The sequence below is a fragment of the Acanthisitta chloris genome, unplaced genomic scaffold, assembly GCF_000695815.1.
Source record: "Acanthisitta chloris isolate BGI_N310 unplaced genomic scaffold, ASM69581v1 scaffold11458, whole genome shotgun sequence".
Lineage (NCBI taxonomy): Eukaryota > Metazoa > Chordata > Aves > Passeriformes > Acanthisittidae > Acanthisitta > Acanthisitta chloris.
In genome coordinates, this window is record NW_008687607.1 from 1 (window position 1) to 22539 (window position 22539).

General features: G+C 39.6%; 1 protein-coding gene across 1 annotated transcript in view; it reads right to left on the reverse strand.

The window, feature by feature from the left end:
- Positions 1-3058: 3058 nt before the first annotated feature.
- Positions 3059-22539, reverse strand: part of ABHD17C (abhydrolase domain containing 17C) — a gene marked incomplete at its 5' end in the record, with an annotated part of 28624 nt that continues 9143 nt past the window's right edge. Inside the window, 2 exons of the mRNA XM_009080678.1 lie at positions 3059-4574; positions 7765-7944. Of these exons, the coding sequence (XP_009078926.1) occupies positions 4355-4574; positions 7765-7944 (400 nt within the window). The remainder of the gene's footprint in view (positions 4575-7764; positions 7945-22539) is intronic.

Genomic DNA, 22539 nt, shown 5'->3' on the forward strand with positions numbered 1-22539 from the left:
TGCTCTGGCCCCTGCGGGAAACCGCAGCTCTGTGCTCCGCAGCCCCCGGGCCCAGCCAGCCCAGAGCTCGCTTTAGAAAGCGACGTGCTGCCCTCGCAGCACACCGCACCGCCGAGCCCCAGGGAAACCCAAACCACAGCACCTCCACCCTCACAGGAACCAGAAGGCAAATTACAATTGACATACTAATGGTGCAGCAGCCTTTTTTGAGGTTTCTTCTTTTTTTTTTTTTTTAAGACAGCAGGCATATTACCTTAATACTTCCTGCAAAATTACTTTGGATACAGCAGAAGCCCAACTTCAAAACTAGACATGGGCAGAGGCAGAGTCAAAGGAGCAGTGCTCACTATCCATCCTGCTGGTCCTGCATACTCATACATCCTCATAACCAAAGTTAGGAGACCCAAATATTCCACAGTTGAAATACAACCTCCCGCTTTGAAATTCACACCCATCTGATCTAACAATTACCACTGGACTTGGAAAGCAATACAGACTTAGCAGGCAGTTTCTGTGCCTGACCTCACTGCCAACAGCAGTGCCCACTATTGAAGAGCCACCCCCTGCCCTTACCCACTGCTGGAGTACAAACGACTGCGTCTGCTGATCAAGACATTTCAGAGATAAATGGTTGGAGATTTCCACAAAGAAAGACATAGAGAAATAAGTTAAATGGGCTAAAACGAGATCATCAGTTTGCATTCATAAAATAGACTGCGGTAGAAAACATTTTCCAAATGAGAACAATCAAGGTTTACGGCTGAACGAATAACCAGAGGAAGCAAGTACATTGGGTCTCTACTTCTATGTTTAGCACCATTTAGAAAAAGCAATACAATACAGAGTTCATAGAAGATGTGTACAATTCTAAGCATAAATACAGGTTTGGGTATTCAGAGCTGAAGGGCCAATGCCCTGAGCAGAGCTGGCACAAGTTACAGGAATGACATGGAAGAATGAGGAACAAAAACGCAGCAGAGGCAACACAGGTAACAGGCCTCCATGTGAGTACAAGTCAAATTTAAAACAGTTACATAAGTTTTTAAAAGGATGCATATCAGACTCCTTGAAAAAATGCCACCTTTGAAGTCGTAACAAATATTATCCTCTGGCTTTTTCAAAGTACAAGCACTATAAACAAGTACAGATAGTGAAACAGATGTACCACATCCTGCCCTTCCTGCAAACAAGCCATACATCATCTGTGGCTGTATGAACAGAGATGGTCAGTGACACAGGAACAATGGATAGAGCATCCCCACCAACAACAAAATGTTAGTGATCACTTACACCCTTGGAAGACCCATTGCATAATTTATCCAGGCACACAGAGCCATTTTTACAGTGACACCTTGGTAGCTCTAAAATATGCATAACAAGTTCTTGTAAAGGCCCACATTATACATTTAAATGACAGAGTGTTAGCACTTTGCTGGAACAGACTATTTTTTAGCCCAAAATGTCTTTTTCATAACCTCACATCATCCCCTTTCCCATCATTTAAAAATTCTGCTCTCACCTTTTTTTTTTTTCCTTTAAAAAAATGGGGGCCTGAAATCCACTGTCATGGATGGATTTCTGCAGCTTCATAACTTGGCCACACGTTTTTTTCCACCAATAGTAGTTTTAAGTCTGACCAGCAGTGCTTTGAAATGCCTGAAAGGGATGCTTTTATACAAGTGCACAACATAAAGCAGCTCACTATTAGTATTTATTTTGTATAGAGCATATGTCATAAAATTACAAAAATGTCAGAATTCATTTAGGAACTATTGGATGGGAACAGGGCTACAAGGAAAATTATTTAAGGGACCAAACAGGTAAACAAATCACTAAGTTAATGGAGTGGGAAGATCCATACCAGTGGATCATTGATAGGTCATTAACATTTTAATTAACAGCATAACATATTTGTTTGTTAAATGCAGAAGGACTTCACAAAGCAAAACAGACAATGAAGAAGCCAGAAGAGTGAGGCACCTCTGAGAATTAGTTAGGCAGGAATTCAGGCAAATAAAAGATAGTACAAGTGGAAATTCCTGCTCAGCCAGAACACCATGAACTTGGGCTGCATTTCCAGAGACCAAGGGACACACACACCAACACTGAGTTCATATTCAGGGCTATCATTAACAGAGAAATACTGACAAAAAGCAAAGCAAATGCAAAGACAAGTCACAAAATGACTTTCAGGAGTTGGAAATGTAGTAATTTAAAAAAAAACCCAAAACATTTATAGGGATAAGGTTAAAAGTACCGCTTTGTTGAAGTAAAAGTGTAGCTACAAGGGGTCATGAGGAGAAGAAACACTGCAGGCTGAAGTTTCAGAACAACAGAAAGTTTAATGAGGGTATCAAAAAAAACAGTGCCCAGTTAGGTAAAAATCCCCAAAGTCACTCCATGGACAGGCTGACACTTTCAGCATTACCTTGAGTACCTGTACCACAGACATCAGCTTTGTTCCCGCAGGGCTACAGTCTCAGAAAGAATTCGTGTGGAGATTTATAAAGGAGCAAAATAAAAATTTTAAAAAAAAACCTCAGACTTGTATCAGAACAATTATTTAAAACAGAGCAAGGGAGTGGCCAGGCAAAACCTGCCAATTTTGGCTGGAAGAGTCACTGAGAGAACAGCTGGGGGCCCTGCTGCCTGGGACATTGAAAACTCACAACTGGACAACACAGATGCACAGACCTAGAGCCTAAGGACCCAGATGACATGGAGCAGGATGAGTGTCCTCACTTACCCCCACTGTAAGTGAAAATACCAGTTTTTCTCCTTTTACAGTCACAGGGCCAAGGCAATAATCAAAGACAATACACACTTGCAGCACTGAAAATTAACTGCAGGCCTGTTATAAGGACTCATGACAACTATGTTCAAACATTTCTTCCAGGCAATGAATCATGATTTTTCGTTACTTAAAACCAGCTGAACACCATTTAAACATAATATCTTTTACATTTGATTTACATACCCAGATCACTCTACTGAGTAATCTGTATTTACACTTTCCTTGTGTACGAAAATTATGTGCCAAATAAGATTCAAAACTTGAGCAAGCTCTAATCCATGCATCCTTTATTCCATTACAATCACTGTGTTGCATTCTAGCAACAGGACACAAACTGCAATCAATCGCAATCAATTTATACAACAATCTGAGGCTTTACAGTACATTTAAGGCCTTTAAATTTGGAAAAATTAGACCTATGCTAGTAGTGTAACAATTTTTAAGTGTTTTGCATTTCTGATGCATAATCTGTGCGATTCCAGTGTCAAAGAATCAAATTACTTCTAAACTAAAAAGATCAGCTCAATGAAAATTTAGTTACATAATTCATCAAAACATAAATGTGTAAATTTTTTTTTCGTCCTGGAAACTTTATAAAATTTTAATAGCAAAATAATATAGGGATAAAAACATATTTTAACAAAATGTATTCAATCATATACAAACCAGAGTTTTGCAGTTTATTGTAACTAGACTTAAATTAAAACTACCAATTAAGAATCTATGCACAATGTAAATTCAAGTATGTACAGTACTTTTAAAAAGTCTACAGGAATGCTTTACAGAAGGAAATGTCTGTTATGGCTATTATTCAGACAATCTGAATATTAAAATGAGTTTTCTAGTAGTAAATTTACACATTTATTTTTAAACAAAAGCAATTTTGTCCCTAGATCCTTTAAGAATATTCCAGTTATGTTTATACAAGTAATGGAGAGGTCGTTACAGAGTTTAGCCCCATATAGTAGTTTGTTTATTTTCAGGTAAAAGTATATTTAAATAATTTACTTGGGAAATCAGTAAGTTAACAAAAGAACACTAGAAGGGAGGAGGGGGAATTTCATCACAATAACTTTCCAGTTACAATACCACAGCTAGAAACTTCACAGAGAAAGTACTCCCTTAGATTGAACCCATGACTGATTGTTCAGAACAAGCTGTAGCTCATAACAGTTGTGTTCTCCACGTTGAGAACACTGGGGAAAAAAAGTCTTTGCAGGACAGAATTATAAATGATCTGAAGTGAGACAGAGACAACTGATCTTTGATTAATACAGCACTAGGTAAAAAGTGTCCCCATAAGCAGCTAGGATTCCCACTTCCTCCAGGGCAATGAAGCTAAAAATTGTTGGAATTACAGTAGTTGACCATATTTGTGTGCATTAGTAGAATCATTTCCAGATATAAAAGACAAATTTCATCAGATGTTTGATTAGAACACCCTAAAGACAGGGCATTTCTTCATAGTATAAAGCTATTACAGCTATCCAGTTAAAGCATGTGCAAAACCAGGTAATTTCTTCCGTTCACAGTAACTGAGGTAAAATCAGGTAGGCTTCTTCAGGAGTTGGGGAGTTCATGAGATATGAACTGTTTTAGTCTCTCTAAGTATTGTGCATAAAGCTCTATGTCATTATGCCCAGCCCCTTCCACCCAGAGGGGCTCCACTGCTCGTGGACATCGCTCGTACATGGCCAACCCATGGGAGAAATCGATCACCTCGTCTTCAGTACCGTGGATGACCAGCACAGGAGAGGTTACTTTAGAGATCTTGTCAATGCTGGGGGATGGAAAAGAAAAACACAGCTCAGTTTAGGGCTCTACGTTTCACATCATTAGAGGAAGCAAGTTTAACTATTGATACACGATCCAGTTACCACTGCATGTTTTTAAATGGTTGCAAATCTTTGGAATTGTGCACAAGGGATATGGGACAAGGCTCATTCCCAAAACACATGTGTAAACAGGAACCTGCACTGCCATCACCACCATCCCACCAGTGCTAAGAGCAAGAAGTCTGGATGGGCAGCATGCAGATAGTTTGGTACCAAAACCCCAAAATCAAAACAACAGGTATATCCACCACAAAGAACACTGTGAGGCAAGTAAGAGTCCATGGGACATGCTGCCAGAGTGGACTCTTCACATTACATGTTATCACCTTCCAATTTAACAGATTAGAAACTAATTAACAACATTCCAGGCATACGACTTCATAAAAACAGCCTCAGCTCATAGGCTTGAGCCTGTCTTTGAACCCCCAAATTAGGCAGATTCAGCTAAAGAAAAACAATCTCTTCTATGTACTGAGTGTTTAAGTTCGAATGACGAAATAGAAAACTGGGAGAAGAGCATTACACAGGGATATTTAACTGCAAACCACAGAAATCACACGGGATTTTACTTCATGCAACCAACCTCTTTGCCAGCTCTGCCTGCAAAGTGGCCTTTGAGTAACTTTCTTCCTTTTGTTCAGCCACACTTAACAAATCAATATAGCTGTGACTACCTGTCACAGGAAAACGGGTTCTGAGGGAAGGGAAGAGTGACAAAGGCACCTTCCCACCAAAGAGGTCAGGCCAGAAAGCCCCAGTCATGAAGCACACTGGTAGCACGTGAACATCCAAGTGATGAACTGCACCTTTCTCTGACTCCCTTCAAGCAGGCACCAACTTTTATTTCCATACAGACACTTCACGTTGGTAGTTACCAATACTTCCAAATCTGTATATAGACACCAAGGGCTAATGAATTCTCAGCTTCCTACCAGCTTCACTTCCACCAACAAATGGAGAAATTGGCTCAGGACAGTATGCAGTGCATGGGATGAAGTGGATAGAAAACTGAGGATTGCAAACATTGGTTCTGACAGAACGACAAGCCTATTCTTTAGGCTAGCTGATAAAAGCTGCTTGGATTTTCCTGCTCTTGAAGAACAAGAAAGAATGCAACTTTGTCAAGGCTACAGATTTTACAAACTGATCAAGACTGCTTAAAATGATTTTAAAATGCATATGCCAGCATACACTGACTGAAAAATACAGGCTCAGAGAAGTTTTACAAAAACATAAAGTTAACTAAAAATTAAGATGTAAACTGAAGCACTAAACCTCATGCATATAAACCTCAGCATTTAGTATTCTAGAGAGCTGTCACTGCTATTCCAGTAAACAGCTGAGTGTAAATACATTTCTGTCTCTGTCTCAATACTTCTCAAACAAACCACCAGGCTTCATGTCATTTAAGGTGCTATTTAAAATTAAAATGCAGCCTATTTCACTTTTCCTGTCTGGAACTTGAGTTGTGTGCAACTACACTGAAGGCAGAAAAAAATCCCAAGAATGTAAGAGAGGCATCAGAATAATGCAGATTTTTCCCTCCCTCCATAATTTTCATCCCAAAATTAATATCACAGCCAAATGTAAAGACTTTATAATCGATATACAATATAAACTGAAGATTTCAGCCCATGGAAGGGCTGATGTAACAGACATATCAGCTACATACAGAGATGTTTACACATAATTTTCATGCCCAGATAGAAGGTCTCATTTAATGTAGGAAACCCCTTTCACTTCAGTGTTCAGATAATGAAACTCTTTTTTCCACATATATTCACAGACCATTAAGCTAGATAATATTTGTATTTTGCAGAAAATTGGAAGGCTTCCCATTGCCAACTCAGCGACTCATAAGGCAGTATTTAAACTGCACATCAGCCTTACTTAGTATTCTTAGCCACACCACTCTGCAGCTAGAAAAACCTACAGAGACCAAATTCTCTTGGAGTCCCAACATAAAATGCACATAATAGCAATTCACTGTAGGTGCACACAGAACTATTTTGTTTCCCACCGTGAAGACATGCAGTTGTGCTGCTCACATTCATAAAGTGCACTGCTGTTTATTTTCACTGCTCCAGTACCAGGGAAGTCAGACTGACAGCAATGAACAGCTCAGCAGGGCAAGAACAAAATACTCAAGTGCTACAGTACATCTGCTGTCACTGTTACCCCTTCCACTTTTTCTTTCTAAAACTGTTATTTGATTTGGCTGGTAACAGCTAATCACTGTAACTTCTGTAATCAGAGCTATTTTTAAGGCTTTGTTTTTTCCCCCCCTCTCACAGAAGCATTTGTAAATATTTGATTTCAGGTTTGAGGATGATGGATGAGTTGGAGTATAAGTGCTTCAAATCCTGTCTACACCTCCAAAAATTAATACTTAATTAATAACTTATTTGGAATACTTCTGACCAGGGACTGGACTTGGATACCATGAGAGCCTCTATTACTCGGTCACCATTCCTTCTAGCTGTTCTGGCACACAGATTTATACCTACAGCTTCCCACACCTTCTAATTTTAATCTGTTGTAACCATAATAAAATGAACATAAGAAACACTACGAATATCCCTTACTACACTTATTTCAAGCATGACCTGCTGGAGCAAAATGAAGTTTTGCACAGGACTTCAGTGAGTGTCTGTTTTGTCTTCTCCCTTCCATGGATCACTTAGCCTCCCCTCGCCAACCCCAGGGCTATCTGCACTGCTATAGAGACTGGCTTCCCCTCTCATATTCTCCCATCACTTAAACTGGGTCAAATCAGAAGTTCCAAAAGATTCCCACAGTATCTGCTGTTCCCAGGACCTCTACTATTCCCAAATATTTGGATACTCTCAGTCTGTTGCAATTGCTTTTCCAATGAAACACTAGGCTAAAATCAACTGCTTTATCTTAAAACCAGTTATATATAGTTTTCTGTATGTAAAATATACTAGAGCTTCTTAAAACAAGTTCAAAATCTTCCAAAAAGAGGGACAGTAACTTACTTTGTTTTGGTTTACATGATCTCGATTAGGAGGAACAAACACCAGTCTTGTTATGTACTTACACAACTAGTCCCTTTTAAACACCTAAAGAGCATGCTGAGTACAGAACGACCACCTTGGCAGCATTTATACATACCTTGGAAAAGCATCAAAGCAATAGGTTTTCCTAGTGTCAGGAAAAGCTACCCGTAATCCAGACATCAAGGGAGAATGAAGGATTACTGCTGCACACTCGTACCGAGACGCCAGGTCTACTGTAGGGACAGTACCAATACTCTGACCATACAGGATAATGTTCTCAGGACTAACACCATACCTGCAGAGAAAAGAAAGATCCCTTTACCAAAAAAAGCCAACACACAACACATTTCACATCACAAAAACATGAACAAAACCAAATGAACAAAACCCCCAAAGCATCCCTCCTACCCTTTTCAGCTCTTTAAAATCTATTCCTAGGAGACAGGAACTTAGAAGTATAAAGTTTAAAACAGTCCAGTAAATAATCAAAATATTACACAGGCTGAAGAGAGCCCTCCTCAAAGCAATGTCAGTTTGGTTGTTAATCTTCACCTTCTTCATCAACAGCTCTTGTCTTTCACTACACAGCAAGGTAACTTATAAAACAGACTTGCCCACTATCCAGTCACTCTCAGGAATTTCAACTGGATGTCCTGGAGGGTAAAAACCTTTTCACCATTACTCCTCTGCTCACCTTCCTTTCCATGTAGTTGGAACAAAAAGTCAAAACTACCTTGTTAATGTAGCTAAAGACATCAAAGAGGACAGACCTGTTCATTTCTCCAGTTTCTGATCAGTGCAAATCATTCCTTAAATTTTCTTTTCCAGTTTAAAATGCACCAAGTTTATTTTGTAAATATAAAGATACATCATTCCACAAAATTCAGGGTTCACAGGGAGTCCTGGATGGCTCCCTGATAATCCCATACAGTCTATAAAACTGCTCTAGTTTGTGTGCTGGTTCACACTGCAAAAAAGCTGAGGATGAGACTCATTCAGCGTACACTTAAAGGATGTAAAAGGAAAGGGCACAGGAGGTGACAGTGGCTAGGAACATGCGAATAATATTTGGCCACCACAGCTTGTAACGAAAGTTACAAATCAAAGCTATTACTCAGTTAATTATAAAATATTTACCCAGAAGACTTCTCTTTAACTCCACTTCCTATTGCAAGCGGTATAAAGAATAATTGAGTGCAGAAAAGAACACATTTCCAGTAGAAAATAATTTGTGCAAAACATGCCTTTTTGCCAGTCTCACTGCCTAAAGTCCTGCTGTCACTGCTATGACAATGAAAATCAAACCTTACAGTTTATAGACTATGCCCCATGCACACCAGGGAAGTTTCAATATCCTTACAAAGCTACTTGTGAGGTGTATGACAGGCCTGGAGAGTACTTGACTTTCAAGCAGCTAAATGATTTGGTATGTGCAAAAGAGAAAATTGCAATGGAAGAATAATCAATTAATAATTAAAATTACAATTAGAAGAATAATCCAGTACTAATCGTCCAATTACAGGATGTCAAGATTCGCTCATTTTAGGATGAAATATAACTAGACTGGATTGCAGCCTCTGTGAAACTGAAATTCTCCTAGTATTTTTACACTGCTGAGCATAAGGGTGCTTTTGGCATCTACTGTAACATGAATAAGCAACTGTCTAAAAATATCTCCCTGGAGTAAAATTTTAGACTCTTGGTAACCAAGCAGCAGCTCACGTTGGTGGTCTATCATCACAGCCACGGCCTGATGTTTTTAAAGAGATGTTGTGAAGCTCTTTTAGCAGTTTTTCCCCCCTCTCTTAGTGTTAGATATAGTCCAGCACACAGCAGAGCTTAGCTGACTTGGTATGCATGTTAACAGGATCTTGCAGCAAAGTCTTGTCCTCACAGACTTCATTCCAGCTGCTGGAATGCACCTCCAAAGGCAGCACATGCATCCAATCTGATCTACCAGCTGTTGCATCGTATCAAAGGCAGGCAGAAAAGCATCCACATCAGGGAATACAAGAAAACAGGACTGGAACAAGATCTTCTGTGTGGCACTTCAGTGGAGGTAGAATGGTATTAATGCTGGTAGGTTTTACACCACCACCCTGAACTCCAGTATCATGATAAATGTGAAGTTCCCTTTCTAAAAGGTTTACAATATAAGTGGAATATGGCAATAGATGTTGGAATGAGAATCACAGGATGACAAGACAGCAGAGGGTGGCAAGAGAATTTAACACACACAATTGCCTTAGTATGGCAATTTTCTTCAACTTTCCTTCAATTTTCTTCAATTGATCTGCTTTAGATTCACTCTTTTTGATGTTATTTTGTTTGTGAACAGTTCATATTGTCAGTGGAGTACCCTGCTGTTGTGGCAATAGATACTCTAGAGAAAAATCTCAATTTCGTTATATGCCAGTAAAGTCAAGATACACAGATGACAGCACCATTTAAAAAAACCTCTAAACTTAAGAGTCTGATCACTAAATAAATGCTACAACTATTCAGTATCTGACTCCACAGAAAGGCGACTCGACAACTTTGACAGTAGAAATAATCATAAAAGGGTATTAGGACACTGAGTTAGTGCACTCTGAGCCTATCATTAGATCACGTCTTTTCTACTGTACATTCCTACTGTCTGACGACTAAAGGAATCTGTTTAGTTAGAGACAGTCCCACTTTCCAAGAGTTACTGTAACAGATTTATCTTTTTAAGCCTTTTACCATTAGGCCATCCATCAGCAATGAGACACGGAGCTTACCATAAACAGCAGCAGAAACAGCTACACGTAAAATTTATTTATTGTAAGGCCAAAGGACATATGACAACTCCTAAGTGAGGGCCATGAATAATTGTCCTGTGTAAGGGTCTTGGAGCTGAGGGCCAGGGCTTGGCTCCATGATCCTGTGTCCTTACAAACTGCTCAGCTGGTGACTCAGCACGTACCTCCCAACTGAGGTACAAAATGACCTGGACTTTGATCTTTAAAATCCAACAGCCTTAAAACCAAGGCTGGGTCCTTCCCTCACTCTCTGCAAACTCCCTTGTGCTATTAGGTCCTTGTGCAACAGCAATACAGAAAGTGAAAGAGAGGAAGAGCAGTCATGAGTAAGAAGGTGGCAGTGAAAGGGAAACTGAGTGACACAGGAAAAAAAAGGAAGGAATGTGACAGAAAAAGGCAAAAGACACTGGAAAAAGAGAACGCCTGTTGCTCTCCTATTAAGGAAGTCCTTCCACCAGCTAAACAGCAGCTTCTAAAAATAACTTCCTTGAAACACACGAGCTTTGGTCTCTGTGGAAACAGAGCTCCATTCGACGGAGCAGGAGACCCAAGTTAAATTTCTGGATATGCTCCTGCACTTCTGTGGAGTCCATCAGAAAGTTCTAAACTATCAAGGCACCAGCGCAACATGGAAACCAGCCTTCAGCAAAGCCAGAGCAGGAAACACACAGTCACTGTGGGTATATGCAAAACACTGATTTGACAAAGGAGGGGAAAAAGAGAAGAAAAGGCAGGCATGGTTCCCTCTCCCCAAGGGAACTCCACTACTGTACAGCTACTGCAGTACAACTGATGCAAGGATTTCTGCTCCCCCTTACCCACAAACACTTACCAGGTGGCAAAGCTCAAAGCTCTCCAGACTACTCCACTCTCAATAAGCCACAAGTACACTGTGAGGCTTACAGATTACATCTCTTACGTGTGCAGGAAAAAACCCACAGCAACCTGCACAAGCAGTTGAGCTATCTGTACCTACAGCTTCAGGGCAGGTCTAGCTAAGGCACCAACAGTTAATAATAACACAGTAATTTTTTCCCCTCTGTGTTACTGCCTCATTTTATACAAATTAGGTTTACCAGCAATTCTGGTCTCATTATGCTAGCATGAACTACGTGCACAGCAGCTGGTTATTAAGAATGCACACCCCAGACTCTCCCACTCACTCCTACACAGAGTAGTAAGAGACCTCAGTCATGCCAGCAGGTCAGTGGGACAGAGGAGACTGGGAATGCTGCTGACAGCAAGTACTGCAAAGGACGAGAGGACACAACTACTTCTAGTTCCATCTGCCTAGCCGTATGGTTGTTGCTTGGGCCATGTCCCACCTCAGTTTCCTCATACACCAAGGGGGAGGCACTTAATGCCTTCTGGCTGACAGCACCATCTACAAACTATGTATTATCATACAGCATCTTTAACTATGAGCATAATATACTGAACCCTTCCCACCCCTCAGGGCTTCAGCTTCGAGCGATACAGATGGAAAGTTTACCATTGCTATTTTTACCCTCTCCTTGCTCAGTAGAAAGAGCCAGTGGAATGCTCCTGCCGAGACTACAGACGTGTCACACAGCTGAAGCCCTGCACTGTTCATGGCCAAAGCTACAGCATCTGTGCCAATCCTCAAAGGTGCCAAATACACATTCATTAATGAGGCCAGTTCTTTTTCAGGCTTACTGAATCTGTGAAGTTAAGCACATCTTATATTTTCAGTTTTGAATTTTTATGGCATTTGCTGTCCCCGTATCCCTTACATAAACTGGAAAGCATATAGAGCAGCATGGATACAGCAACAGCAACATACTAGTTTTATAGAACAGAGGCATTTTGATAGCAAAAAATTCCATTATGCTGTTGAGACTTACAGTTTAACTGCTACTAAAGTAATACAGCTACTGATGGTCAAGTTCCTCCTTAGGACACAGTACATAAATAACACCAGGAAACAAGGTAACCAGCTCCTGTGTTCTCACAAAGGGACTGAGCCTGAAACTGCACTCCTTTCTCCAGCAAACACCAGCGAAACAATTCATTTTCATGACCCAAAGAAAATGCAGTATACATCAGGAACAGCACAAATCATGCTGTATTTGGAGGAAATGATGACTTCAAGAGCACCTTTAATGGAACATACATGTGCTTAGTTCTTCAGAACCTATTCAAGTTTGTCTCTTCCTGTTCACACACACCTATTTGTCACAACAGTGTTTGTTCCCTTTTCCAAATGCATTATCTCTAAAGCTGATAATCCAGAGAAATTTAGATTGCTTATTAAGAAACACAGATAGGTTTTTGTATAGCCTCATTATACACTTCCATAAGATATGGATCTACATTTTCAGAAGTAAGTGGCTGTTTAATCTGGTATGATTCTAAAAATCTAATTTCAGCGGTAGAAAGAAAAACAAAAATCCTCAGTTAAGTAAAAATCACACATGCAGACTGCACACCTTGAACATTTTATGTTTACGTTGGGTGACTTATGTTAAAATAAATCAACAGGAGAAATTCAGTTGATAAAGATTATTGCAAGAAATTTACAATATTGGAACAAACCACTGAATTTCACATTGTGCTTCAGCAAGTACCACTCCAGCACGTCAGCCAAAATACCACAGAAACTACAGCAGATTTGCAGTCTAAATGCCAACATTAAATCGAGAGGAAGGCATTAGATTAAGCATTTTTGGAGTTAACCATAACAACAACTGTCAAATGAGAAAAACTGGGTTTCAAGATTCACAGGAAACCCTGGCACACAGCAAGAGTCCCTGTGCCAGTTTCTCCAGTTTCCCTGAGTTCACACAAACATAGATCTAAAATTCTTCACTGCTTTACTGACACTGACTTTTTAAATTAAGAGACGTCTACTTCCTCCTCTACCTCCTTCCTGTCCAAGTCTACAAGTACTATGCAATCCAAGTTCAGGTACACCAAACTCTCTGACTTCACACTTTCATCGTGCATAGTATTGTAGCTTATGAAGCTGCAAAAATAGAGACAATTTTTATTGGCATATATCCCAGCGCAATGTCACAGGAGCAGACGAGCAATTCCACAAATGTGTTCACACTCAAAATAATTTAAATGGCTGCCAGAGAAATTTAATCAAGGAATCTGCCACAGGTTTATGTCACTATTATTTTTACTGCCACGCCAGACAGTCATTTGGTTATGCTATGGAGAAACCCCAGTGCTAATCAACACAGGCTAACTGGAATTACAGAATGAATCTACGACTCTTCAGAATGCTCTCTTAAAAGCTATTTTGTAAACTATTTGCAAATATCACACCTTACGTGCTTGCTGGACTATGTGACTAGTGCTAATCCAGTGATGCACAGCTCATTTTTCATGTAAATAAAATGATCAAGCAGAAGGAACTTCTAGATGCATCTGAGGATTATCATTTGCACTGTAGGAACTTAATTATACTGAAGCATGAATCACTGCAACTGGTTCTTGATTACTGTCTGGTGATAATCAGTGATCTGTTATCAAATATTGAGAGCTGTGCTCAAAGTTCAGCCAAGTCCTAACAAGGATATTGAATATCACTGGAGAGCTCAAGCAACCATGACAAAAGCAGGTTATCTACACACTGCTGAATACTGAAGCCACTGCAAGTTTGCCCTGAACAACCAGGGTAAGTGAAGGCAAATGGTATTTCATGGTATTCTCTAGTGCAAACTGTAATGAGATTACATTTTAAATGACCTGAATTATGCTAATCTGCACTGAGTAGCTTTGGGGTGACAGCTGTATTTTTTTAAACATAAAATCCAAAGAATACTAATTCCTCTAAAAATACGCTCCCTTTTCACACACAGCCTTAAATTACCTTGTGTTCATATGCCTCAAACAGAGGCTCCTGAAGATGTCATGTTTCAAAGTGAGAAACACATTCTCTAACCAAAGGAAGGAATCAGAGCAGAACCAAGAACTCTTGGACAGTAAATCCTTGAAGAGTAAACCCTTTTCCCCCCAGCTTCACCGTTACAAGAAAGTTCCTTTTCACCCTTCAGCATCCAATTTGTTGGATGATTTCAGGCCACACCATGGCAGCACTTCCATCAGCTCATCTTGCACTACAGATTTTTGAGCCAACTTACTACCACCAGCCCAGGTAAGGAAGACACAGGTACTGATCTGTGGTCTCTCTTCTGTCACCCATAAATCAGGCTCTAGTCTCACCAGCAGTGAGAGTTAATGGTCTCACAGCAGAGATCGTTTGACAACTGCAATCAGACTGCATCTATCCATTCTAATTTTTCAGGCATTTTTCAGACAAAAAGAGTCAAGAGTGAAGTGAAACTTAGGAGCATTAATAATACACAGTACACATCAGCCGGGAATGACAACCTCTGTAAACATGTATTATGGAAGAAATCTCTTCCAAGCCAGCTGAACAGTGACAAACCGTTGTGATACAAAAGACAGAACAGGCAGAAAATAGGCAATATGTGTTTGTGGATCTATTTGTTATGTTTTTAAAGAGCTAAAAAGTAAAACCTCCTTTGTTTTCTCTTGTACTGAGAACTCAGCTGTATCTATAACACGACTTTTCACCACCACAATAACCCAGAGGACTAAATTTTGGTGTTTGATTTATGATAGATTGTTCATCTGTCTACCAGATCAACAGCAGTTGTATGCACAAACAACAAACAGATTTGGTGCAGTTGCTTCTGCCTAAGGGTTTGTTGTTTGGGTGGTTTTTTTTGTTCAGTTGTTTGCTTTTCCGCCCTACATAACAGGGAATGAGGAAACAGAGTTTTCATTAAATGTGCACAGAAGTTTAAGCAGGAACTTGTGCCATGGGTGTGCTGATATAATGGAACAGAGTAACTTTGCCCCTACAATCATTAATCTTATTCATATCAAGTGAAAGAAGCAAAACCAGACTCTTGTAGAACATCCCACAGAAAGGAGCAATGATGTGGCTGAGCCTTCTGTCTCAATTCCTACCTCTACACTATTTGATGACAGAAGGTGAATAACAGTGTGATACTCCGTGTGCATTCATGCAATGAGAGGGAGGAAGCATTTCCTAAATGAATTCCTATAAACCCCCACTAAGTGTCGGGGGGTTATTTTATTTCCCCAATCACAGGAGTAAACGCAAAGCAAACTCACTGTAAACTGAAACACAAGAAACCAGTAACAGTGGAAACAGGAGTTAAACACACGGATATACTCAAACCCAATTCCCACTGGCCTCAACTTCCTTTGCTTTAGCAACCTTAGAAATCAACTGCAGTTCTGCAGCCAGAACTGGCACAAGGTTAGGGTCTGAAGGCACACACGTGCTTTCTACTCTTGATTGCTTCCTGCCTCTTCCAAAGTGCTTTCTTGGAGCAATCTTGATTCCTACCATTTAGTCCTAAGACACAACGGGTAGATGGCATACTAAAATTAATCTTTCAACTCCAGTTAGTTTAAAAACAGACCACTGGAGTTAACTTTAACAAAGTATTTTGCATGTAATTAAGATGCCCTGTAGCACACAAACCTGGAACACAAAAGACAGGAAACCTTTACTGTCCACTAAAAACTGTCTTCATGACCACAGCATCAATAATTCACAAAAACTCAGTCAGTTATATACTCTTTACTGTAACCAGTGTACAAAATCTATACAGTCAGTCTCTGAGGTACATTTAAATAAGCTGAGACAGCAGAGAAAATTCAGCTGCTTTCACAGAGAAGCTCAGTCTATAGCATCTTCTGGAGTGAAGAATTCATTATCTTCACTCCCAAGCTTCTATCTCATCTCTATCCTGCTGGGATGTTTTTACTTCAACTGCACACATCATACCCTATGCTCTACAATACAGCAGAGCTAAGACAGATTAATGTATCCCTCACAACACTTAACACGACATTAAAACTTCAACCATCCTTTTACTGTTGCAAAAAGCTTACACTTTCATCTCAGGCATCCTACACTCAGCTGAAAAAAAAGAGGTAAACTACTCCCTAAAATGGTATCCATGTACCTAAACACAACACCCGTTAATATAAAGACTTCAGTTAAAACAAGTATGTGTTAACTAACACAGAAACTGATTCCCCTAGGAGATGTTAAGAAAACCTGAGTGCAAATATTAACACTGGTTATGCATTTCCACAAGCTCTGGGCTTCCATAGCTATTTCTCAGATTTCAGTTACTTCCAAACTGAAGAGCTTTGCCTTATTCCCAAGGCTGAAAACTCACAGTGAGCCAAAGCATTCTGGCTCACCTCCCAAGCCCATCACACAACCCTCCTCACCACCCTTGGCTCAGGACTGGGAAACTGAGGGTTTACAATCCTGAAGGAAGCAATCTTGATGCTCTTCAACAGTTCTCAAAGCATTTTTGTTCAGGAGCACTGTATTATTCTTTCAGTATTCCCATCTGTTTATTGAAGCACCTCTGACACCACAGTGTGGAGCACTGCTCTTACCTTGACTCCTCTTCACATCAAACACTAACTTCTTGGTATATTTCCCTTACCTCTACATACCTATAACACCACTCAAGAGGTGAAGGACATCCTGCTGTGGCACTAATTGCCATGAGCTGCACCTATACAAGACTTAAGCCTCTGACTCATGAGCTGGGATTACTTGTCAAAGGAGTGCAGCAGCTTTTGACCTGAGCTGCTGCCTGCTCCACCCATCTCTGACATTTCTGCCCTTCCGCCAGGTAAGCTCAGCTGCTCACAAATCAGGGAATTACTGCTGCAGTGCACAAACCAGGGCAGTCAAGACAAAAAGAAATGGCACCAGATAAGTTTTCTTGCAATATATCAGGCTGTAGTTTGTGAAAACAGTTATCACTGTATAAGCACATAACGAAACAAGACTAACCCTAAGTTGTAATCAAATTGCAAATCTCACCTAAACTGTCACACTTGAGGTTTTCACAGGTGGTTAGCCATACACACTCTAACTTAAAAAAGGTATTCCCGACCTAAGGATCTTAAAAGCAGAAGTATATATGTAAATTCTGCTGAAGGAAGTTAGTTATCTACATGGTCTAGAAGAATTAAATGGTTTGCTAAACTGGAACTAATCCTTTGGAGTCTAATATTTGGAAGGCTGGATGAAATACATTTCAAAGCAGATCACTCAGACTTGGATATCTATAGAACTTGGCCCTTGAACTACTCAGGTAACTAGTCCCACCACTGTTTTAATTCAGCTAACTACTTTTTCTTCTGTGTGTGAGGTTTCTGTTTTGTGGCTTGTTTAGTTTTGTTGTTGGTTTTTTCCATTCTTGCCTGCCTTTTGCATTCTCTTTCATCTGCTTATTGTAATTTTATTTACATTTCAGTCTCTAAGTAAACGCTGCTTCATTTACTGTTTGATCTACAGGTTTTACAAAGAACCTCATGTTTTCAAAGATTAACAGCATTAAATTACTTGTTTTGCTAAGATTCTTTGATATAGCTTACAAGTCATTAAATGTGAAATACGTGGCATTGATACAGCATTTTCCTTACACCATTACAGACAACTGTAACTATCTAAAACATAAGTTGGTAAAAAAGATTCAAATGTTGTCTCCATAATGCTAACTAACAGAGGAGAACAAAGCAAAGTTGAACCATCTAAACAAACAGCAGGTGCTTATATCCAAAATCCTATTAGAGCCGACATTTTCACACTGTTTTTCAAAGATCCCTGCAAGTCTGAGTGCAGTCTCTCCCACAGAGCACCAGAGCCAGAGCCTGAGAGGATTACACGGGAGCTGGAATGGATAAGGCTTTGCAAGTATGCAAGCAGACAAACTGGATGCAGCATTTCTTCTCATCCAGAAGCATTAGTACAGCTCTGGCAGTGATTTGAGTCTCCAAGAGAAAAGGGATGAGAGGGCAGAAAGGCAGGATAGAGGACAAGACTGGCACAGAGGTCCTGATACAAAAGCAGTCAGTGCCAATAAACTGGTCTAATGTTCCTAAAAAGAGCCAACAGCAGATGAATGTATCTGTCCCCAGAACATGAGTATTTTATCAGCCAGCATTATATGAAGATGACTCAACTGGCAGAAGGATTTCTCTTTCCTTTATAAACTTACATTAATATGCTCAAGCACTGTAGAAGAACAAAGTTATTAAGTCAGAATGAGCTTCTCTCAAAGAAATGCAATATCTCATAAACACTGAAGGGCTCTATGCACAAGCCAAGTGAAGAAGTGTCATGGGCTGTGTTATCCAGGAGACCACGTATCCTGCTCAGATAGTCCTCTTTAATTCTCTGGGAACCTTTATGTTTCTTTTGAGTTACTCTAACCATTTCCACAGACTTAAGGAAGAAAGGCAGCATTTTCTTTAGATTTAAAAATTGAAACAACAAGCACTTCCTCTGCACTGACATGTCTTGTGAATCATAAATATGAACAAATCCTACTTGGATGTGACAGTGTAACCTCTATGTTTCCCCCACTCCCAGGTAAGTGGAGAAAACACATACCAGTTTTTTATTTGCTCCAAACACTGAGCTTGTTACAGTATGAATCTGTATACATTTAAGCATTTGCTTTCAAAAAGAGGCAAATTCACCGCCTTACAGAGAAACACAGCTCTCCTGATGAGTCTCTCCTGTCTTCCTCAATTATCCACTTTCAGACAGACTCGTTAAATATTCTAACAAATACCAAGAGCACTAACTGCCAAAAGGAAGACGACAGTCACTTCATGAAAGCAATCTATTACTAGAAAAGATTCATCCAGCATCTTTTCAGAGACAAGAAAACCTCAGTGTTCTTTCTCTGTGCCATTTTTATATTGTCACTCTGGAGTTTTAAAACAGACTCATCAATTCCTTTCTTCCTAAGCATCTTCAAGTTCTTCCATTCCTGTCACTCAAAGATGGGCTGACTTGATTCTACCAGGATTAAAGATCTATTCCTCCACAAAATCTATACCTTATCAAGCATATATTTAAGCCTGCACTGTTTTACAGTGCATTTCCTCTTGCACATGTTCCTTTAATGACCTTTTAGCACAATGAATGTTCAACCCCCAGTAACAGTCAATATAAACCTAAGATGATTAAAAAAATGTATAGCAATCACCAGGATTAACAGCACCAGATGTTCTAGAACAGCAGACCACAGATAACTAGTTCAGAGCTTAAAAATCAAATTTCCTAGCTACAGCCTTTATCATCACAAACCCAGGGGCTAAATCCCTCCTCCCTTTTCCCAGTAAATACTACTTAGAATTGTGAACAATAAAATTTAGCACAAAGTTTTTTCTGCATACTTCTATTTGGTTGAAGTGCTCATAAAAGCTGCCTTGTGCTCTCTAAGAACTTGAAGAGATAACACAAAAGACAATTTATTACAGAAACATATATCTGCATTTCATTATATGCAAAAGCATTAAGCATCAACAAACTACCTGTCTCAAAGTAATAAGTTGTTCTAAAAAAATGAGAGCAGTACTTGTGTACATTTAGAAAAGTGCTGACATCCTCCTAACTTTCCTGAACTCACATCAGAAAATTCACTCCTGAAACCAGGTCATACATACACTTGTTCAGCTTATCCAGCTGTCTTATCTGGGATCATCCGAGTGTCTACAGAGTAAAAGACATTTTGCCCAGATTGTGTGAATCAAGAAGTTTTAACAATGGTCAAACAGCAAACTTGCCTACTTTGTTTTCTGCCAACATACCTAGTTAACAGGGCCGGATGGTTTTGTAGTTTTTGTAAGGGATTTCTTAATAGCCAACTTTTTCCCCTCAAAAAAGGATGCCTCCCAATTAACAGCTACTGCACAAGAAGCAGAAGCACCTAGCAGTGGATCAAGGACAACTGTTAATGCAATCACTTAAAGTCATTATTTCAGCTGATGCTAAAGGTAGAAACTGACCTGCAGATGCATCTTAGAAAATTAAAAAACCCAAAACTGAACAGAAAAGCAGCTTCCTGATGTTACTCACTGCCCTATTTGCCTTTATCTATGCTGCAGTCCTTGTGAAGCAAGCAGCTCCCTACTTGACTGCTGTATCACCACAGAACAACTGGTTATGCAGGAAAAAATGTTAGCAATTCCAGTCTATGCCACACTGGCACTTAACTGCCTCCCAATAAACCAGCACAGCATAAAGAAGTCTTGTACTGTTGGGGTTTCTATTTTTGAAATGACAGATAAGAGCACAGTGCCTGGAAAAGAAGTGTATCAATGTCTAAGTTACTATACAAATTGGCATCTGGCCACAACATTTTGGCTATGTAAGTTTCCTGCACTTCACCTTTTCACAACATCGGCACTTTTAGTTATAAACTACTGCTCTTTTCTTCCCCAACACACTTTTTTTCCTATTTAGCTCTGCACACAGTTACATTTTACAAATGAATAGTGTTTCCCTTTCTCCTAATACCACAAAACTTCCAAGACAGACAAAATAGAAATATTTCATGAGAATTTAAATAACGTTTTTAAAGAGGAAGTCTGGTCAGTTCTACAGTGAAAAGCAAGAAAGAACATACATTAGACTATGGCCCAGAAACTGTGGGAATAGTGAAAGGAAGAAAAACACTGTTACAGATGACAAATAATGCCTAATAGATCTAGTTCCTCCTCTCCCCCTCAAAATTCCAGTAACCAAATGAGCTAAGTTTAAGCAAACATTGGTACCTTTATTTCAAATTAACACACAAATTAACATATTAAGAAAAGAAACAAAGTTGCTGCAAAGGTCCAACCAAAGAGAATAATACTCTTTAGTGCTGTTTCTCCTGCTGCTGAAATGCAATGAGTCTAGAACTACATCCAGCTAAGAAACATCTAAGATCCTTAGGTTTACTGTACCTTATCATGAACATTAAAGTGGATTTTTGGATGGAAAGATTAATTTCCTCAAATAATTGGAAGGTGCCAGATCTTACTTGTATCCATAATGTCTGCTCAATGCTCTACTCACAACCTTAGATGGGCTTTGACAGAAGGGCATCCAGTTTGGAAGGGTGGGATACTTGGCACCAGCATCCTTAGTCTCAAGATAGAAAAGAGTTCAATAAATCAAAGAGACTTTACAACCCGCTCACTCTCTACAGAACTGCATGAACATTGAGGAATTATGACAATCTTATCTTTCAAGACCTATCAAAAATTCAGATCCAAATTATATTCAAGTACATTCTGTCATCTTCATTCTTTCTTAATGCAAATACAAATCAGAATAATTTCTGTTTCTAAAAGCCAACTTTGTGTCTGCATTCCTTTACAGACAGTCGCTTCTGCATTACCAGATTGATTTTTAGTATGAATTTCAAAGACAGGATAAAGAACTAATGTGCTGGGTTTATGCACAGCAGGCTTCAGAAGTGAACATCACATTACATGAACAATTAGAATGAGTTCAGGGGAGACGGCAGAGGCTTTCTGTATCAGAGAAACAGAACGTTGGAAGCTGGCAGAGATTCACCAAAAGTCAAAATCTTTAAGGCAGAGTGGTCAGACTTAAGGCTGAAACCCCAGTTAGTATCTGAAACTACTCTACTGGCTCCTGACAGGGAGCTGCTTGCATCAGAAAGTGATGCTTGCAATGCATGCTAACTCCCAGTGTACTTATTAACCAGTCTGAGGCAAAGGTTACATGTTCATAAGCTAGTAAGCATAAAAATAGCAAAACTGCAGCTGAAACACTACCCACCTCTTCCTACAACCCTGGTACTTGTACAGTTTGTTGAACTTGATAAGATGCTCATACCCAGCCTGAAACATTAACTTTTCCTGTAGTATTAAGTCAAATTAAACTCCATGTTTTACCAGAAACAGAGAAGCTTTTTGCAGTAGGGAACAACAACAACAGCAAAATAATATGAAGAAAATGTGTGATACAAATCAATATCCAAGCTGAGGTACATTTCAGCCTTGGGGAAAGGAGGAGACTGACTGGCCCTTGACTGGTTGCCTCAAGGTAAGAATCGTCCAGGGAATACCTCCAAACTAAGTATTACACAAAATTACCTACTTCATTTAAAAAACAACCCCAAACCAAACCAACACTTAACATCTTTGTGATAAATGAAGCTATAAAGAACAAACGGCATGTTGGAGAAGACTTGTAAATCTGCCCTGGAGAATAGGCTTCAAAAACAAGACTAGTT